Source organism: Chaetura pelagica, unplaced genomic scaffold, assembly GCF_000747805.2.
Source record: "Chaetura pelagica isolate M959 unplaced genomic scaffold, ChaPel_1.0 scaffold266, whole genome shotgun sequence".
Taxonomy (NCBI): Eukaryota; Metazoa; Chordata; class Aves; order Apodiformes; family Apodidae; genus Chaetura; species Chaetura pelagica.
In genome coordinates this window covers 918,549-924,031 of record NW_009953799.1, presented here as the reverse complement: position 1 = coordinate 924,031, position 5,483 = coordinate 918,549, and the positions used below count along the sequence as shown (strand labels likewise).

Sequence of the window (5,483 nt, the reverse complement as noted above, 5' to 3'; positions counted from 1 at the left end):
GTCAGCTAAGGTTTTGATTGTTAGATCCCGTTGCTGTGACAGTATTGTGAATTTTCAATGAAACAGGATGTAGTTTGCTTAATACTTGGATAAAGTAATTTTAGGCTCTAGTATCATGTATGCTGTTTCTGTAGAAATTAAAAACTGCAGCAAACCACAGGTTTTTGGTTTTTTTCTTCTTGATTCCATTGTACTTCAGGAGTGTTTTTGAACTCATGCAGTGCTGCGTGGTCAGTTATATGCTAGGAGAAGGGAAAAGTACCTGCAGGCTTCATAGCTTTGCAAGTGCAAAATAGAAATATTGTCTGATAAAACAGAACAGTTTGTTTATTTTACTCCCAGAATTTTGGGATCTACACTAAGCTTGGTAATTTGGGTCAGAATGAAAAAAAAAAGTTTGAACCTTCTTTTTTTCAGAAACTCAGTATCATGAGTTTCTGAAATGATTGACAAAATGAGAATCAGTTTCTACATATGTCTGAGTTAAATTATTTGCTGGTTTTTATGAACTCATTGTAACATCATGTATGAACCATAAACTGCAATCATCTAAGATAAATCAGTGTTTCGAATTTGACTTCAAGTGCTCACCCTGATAAATGTGTTTTAATTCTTCAGATTTCACTTGTTCTAGCTTGTTTCCCTTGTCATATTAAGGAGCCATAAAGACTAAGCTTTGGTTTTGCTTTGTGAAACAGCTGGTAGATATCACACTTGAAATAGTTTGGGGACTAATCATAATGTTTCACTTTACAGCAGCTGTGTGTTATTGGGCTTTTTGTATGTTTGGTTTTGGGTTTTTTTCCTTTAAGAGAGAAACAACCGTTTTATTTTAGGATGGTTGTTCTGTTTGGTAGGTTTTATTTTCTGGCCACATTGCTGCTTTTGTGTTATGATAGAGCCTGTAAGTAAGAGCAGGTCTGTAAGTATTTTTTTGTTTACTCTTATCTTCCCTTTCACTCTTTCAGACAGTAAAGCTTTTGGAGCAAGAACATAACGAAGAAAAGATTCGTCTGCAGCAGCAAGAGGAGAGACGAAGGCTTCAGGAGGCTGAGCTCAAACGTGTGGAAGAGGAAAAAGAGAGAGCACTGGGGTTGCAGAGAAAAGAAAAGGAACTGAGGGAGAAGCTACTGAATAATCTTCTGAGCAAGAAAATGGATGAAGTCAATCAAAATAAAGAAGAAACTGAAGCATCTCAGTCTGACATGTCAAAAGCCGCTAGTGGTCCACACACAGTGTCATCCAGCTGCATCACTTCTACCTCAGGGCAGGCTGCTACAGACAAACTGGCTTCTGGCTCTCAAAGAGAAGTAGCATCACCTGAGACTGTCAATGCTCAATGCAAGTACTTGAATGGCAACATTCATGACAAAGTTTATGTTAAAGAAGGTCAGACAGTTCATACCACAAACTCTGAGGGGTGTTCTGAGAGAAGTTCAGGGGTACTTTCATGTGTTCCCACCAATAACCAGCAACAGAGGAGCCTCTCTAGCTCTGACCAGAATACCTGTAGGAAGGACTCACACTGTGAGCAGGGCAAACGTAGCACAGAGCCGAGGAGAAGAAAGAGCCGTTCCTGTAGCAGCATCAACACTGATGAGAGCAAGGATAAACAGGAGAGGAGCAGACACAGGAGAGATGTAGATTATCGGGATGAAAAGCGCAGGAAAGAAAGAAGGTATTACAGACACTCCAGCAGAAGTTACAGCCCTCGCCGGAGCCACAGTCCTCGCCGGAGAAGCGTCAGCCCCAGACGTTCCCGCTACAGAAGAACTGGCAGCAGTGAACGTAAGCGGGACAGAAGGGAAAGAAGTCACAGTCGCAGAAGTGTGAGTAGGAGACGAAGGAGGAGGAGATCACTGAGTAAGCGTAGGAGTACTTGGAGTAGGTAGTGGACTTGGAAAGACCGTGGTTGGACAAAAGGGCCAGAAAGTTGTAAACCAGACCTCATCAGTGCAACTACTATAGGAAAATTTGTTTCAAGCAATGCTTGACTTGCACCTAGTCCCTGAAATTAAGAAAATACATGCCTGATGATTCTGATGTTCCTTCATGCTTTGTTGTCTCTTTCTAGGTTTTCTACCACGATATAGGTATAAACACCTGTGCTTGTGCTTGAGTTCCTACCATGCTAAAAACCAGCCTGTTTTCTTGATTTTCAGTTTTCTAAACCTTAATTTTAGTCAATGTAGTTTTTTTTTTCCTCTCTGTATCACATAATTTGGCTTGAGAAGTGCACGAGTGCCAGTTATAGGAACTCAAGATTTGACAAGCTATTACATACAGATTTGATTTAAAATGTTTTCTGGTACATTCAGTGAAATCACATTTGACAAAGTAGAGGTTTTGCTGATGGAGATGGATAGCAGGACTTGCATTCATTTCTTAAAACCGACTATGAAGATAAGCAGATTATCTTTTTAAACTCTGTGATTCCTTCATGTGTCTGTATGGTGCCAAGCTTTGTGGCCCAAATTATTCTGACATGTAGTGCTGTTTGTACAATACTTTCCATCTAAGAGAGGTGCACTGATGCAGGAAATAATAAGCAGTGATAAAATGGTTGAAAAGGTGTTGACATATTTTGTTGACATTTGGCTTTGTAATTGCTTCAGGTGGTATAGAGCCACTTGAAGGATTTTTTCAGGTACATACAGAGCCAGTCATTGTCTTCTGAAAAAGGGGCCTTGTTGCTAAATTATTTTTACTTGTGGTGTTGGAAAGTAAGGCTGCAGTGTCTCTTGTTAAATCCATGTAGACATACTTTTGCTTCTAAAATGCAGCTCAGGAATATTAAAAGCTATAACATTACAATGAAAGAGTTTATTTTGCCTTTTTATGGTAAAATTAAAAACAACAAACCTGTTTCCAGCGAACTGAAGTTACTGTTTTCATGTCAGTATATTAAAATCTTCAGAAGTGTTGTATGAGAACCCATTTATTGAAAAAGATCCCTCAACACATTTGAATAATGAAGCTCAGCCATTCTGCTTGATGGTCCTGTTATGTACAACTATGTCAAGTGTTATTTGATCAGGATGTGTGATTTTTACCTACAGCCTTCAGGTGCCATTTTCCTTACACTGATGCATAAAATTAAAGTGCATCCTTTTCATGGGGTGCTTGGGGATTACATTGGTGCTGCAGCTCAGCTCGATCACTGGGTGGTTGAGTTTGTTTGCATTGATTTCAGTGAATCCACGTAGGGTTTCTTTCTTACTGGAGCATGCTGCTGAAATCTTTGTAGTTACTAGCTGTGGAAAGAAAAGTAGACACTGTTTTCCCTTCCTGGCAATTCATGTCTTTAAAGATCTACAGTTAATTATGGTACTTCTCAAGTTTTTGTCATGTCTCTTGTTGAGTTTCACCACTACCTTGGGGACTTAGAGCGTGACTGATTTATCTAACCATCTCAACACTGCCAATTTCTTGAATTCTACTGTGAAGCTAAAAGCCTACCTACCTGAAGATAAGTTCATTTTTAGTCATGATTTACCTAAAAAACCAATCTAATGTTGATTGCTAGTGTTTGATAAGGCTGGTGGGATGGATGCCTGTTTGTAAATGCATGGAATTCTGCATAGCCTGATCTTAAATGCTGGCACACTGTCCATGGTAACACTACTTTTTTTTTTTTGTTTAAAAAAAGTGTATTCTATCTGCTTATGTGACAAACTTAACTAATGACTGTCAGTACCAATGTCTTTGAGCTCAGGGTTATTCTTACTAATATTTCTGCAGTATGTTTCTACTGTGGATTTCCATGGGGATTGATATGTTGGCTGGGGGTTTTGATGTATTATGTAAGTGGGGTGTTGCTAGTTTATAATGCTACTTTTGGGAAGCCATCAAGGTATGGATGCAGTGTTATTGCCAAGAGTGGAAGCCATTAAAGTAGTGGCAGTCACCAAAAAGTGTTGGAGTTATACTAGAAGAATCCAACAGATACTGTTAGATGATGCAAAAAAAGACTGATATTTTGGTCCAAATGCAGGTGTCATATTCCACCCTGAAATTATTAAATTCCATAAGCTCCCCTGACATTTAGAGCAATTTCTGAGGCCAGAGAAGATAATTGTAGGGAGGATGTTCAGCTGACAGACTTTGATGATTGTTCAGCTTGACACATCATATCCAGCACTGGTTTCATACAATGTCCTGGAAGTGCAGTAACTTTAGTAAAGTAAGTTTGTTGTTTGTAGTGCTTGTAGTATTTCTTCTCACAGCAGCTTCAGGAAGAAAAGCCTGAAAGTGCTTTGAAGCTACTTGCAAATGCTTACTTTCCAAAATGTAGAGAAAATGTGGAAGAAGTCCTCTTTCAGTCTGCCAGCTGAACCAAATCAAAACCACTTAAAAATCCTAGTACCTAAAGTCACCCGGTAACTGCTCAGTGCAGAGTGTTATCTACTCTGAACACAGTAGTATTGTTGCTTCAGCTATGTGTTTTGCATCTAAGCTCTCCAAAATTGTTTCAGTGCTGAATCTTCTGAAATGGGTTTTATCATGTGTCCTTGTACTGGTTCTGGCAATGGTGGATTTAACTTCCTTCAGAGATGCCAGCAGGGTGCTGTGTTTTTGGTTTGTGACAAACAGTGTTGATAATACACCAAGGCTTTGCCTATTGCTGAGCAATTCTTGCACAGTGTCAAGGGCCTTTTCCATTTCCCAGTTTGTACACACCCTACCAAATGGAAAGACTGAGGTTGAGAGGGGACACAGCTGGGACAGCTGACCCCAACTGACCAAGGGGATAGCCTGTGCCATATTTTATTATGGCTGAAGTATGTGCTTTTACTACTGCAAAACCCTCACTAATGCAGTAGTCTTTTTTGCTCATTCCTACTAGGTGTCTTGTAGGGGTCTTAGTGTTTTAAATGGAAGAACCTAGGATACCAGAAGGCTTTATAATAGGGTCTAGAAACTAAAGTACTAAAGCTACCAATGTTATTCCCTACTCTGAATGCTGTGATGCTGATTGCTTAAATCTTACCTGATCGGATTTGCAAGACTGACTTTCAGGAGCAGTTTAAAAGCAGATAAAATTATTTGGTCTTTTTCTATTCAGTTTCAATGCATGTCTGTTGAGTGTCCTTGAGTTTGTATGAAAAGATAAGTAATGCCTGTCCTTTACTATTTTAGCTGCTTTAGAGCAATGTCTTCAAATTTTGATCAACAAACTTTGGTCTAATTAACGAAGGAGTTCCAATAATCCACACAGCTGTTCTTGTTTGACTACTAAATTCACAGTGCTTAAATCACACCACAGTCACATGCTGGGATATGAATGTTAAAGAAATGGGCTTATTGACTAATACTTAAACATTGACTTCATGTTGGTGTGGTTGAGTATGACCTAGTTACTATGTTACCTCCGCCTTCAGAGGAAATTAATCCAGTAAGAATGTTTGCAAAGACACCTGCCTGTTTACTTCTGAAACTGGTCAGTGAGGATGATGTACCAATAGTAACCTGATTCTTTCCCT

The 5,483-nt window shown here is 39.2% G+C and overlaps 1 protein-coding gene across 1 annotated transcript in view; it reads left to right on the top strand.

The window, feature by feature from the left end:
* AKAP17A (A kinase (PRKA) anchor protein 17A) overlaps window positions 1–1,892 on the top strand; it is a 7,157-nt gene extending 5,265 nt beyond the window's left edge. The window contains exon 4 of the mRNA XM_010001186.1: window positions 969–1,892. Within this exon, the coding sequence (XP_009999488.1) occupies window positions 969–1,892 (924 nt within the window). The remainder of the gene's footprint in view (window positions 1–968) is intronic.
* The last annotated feature ends 3,591 nt before the right edge of the window (window positions 1,893–5,483 follow it).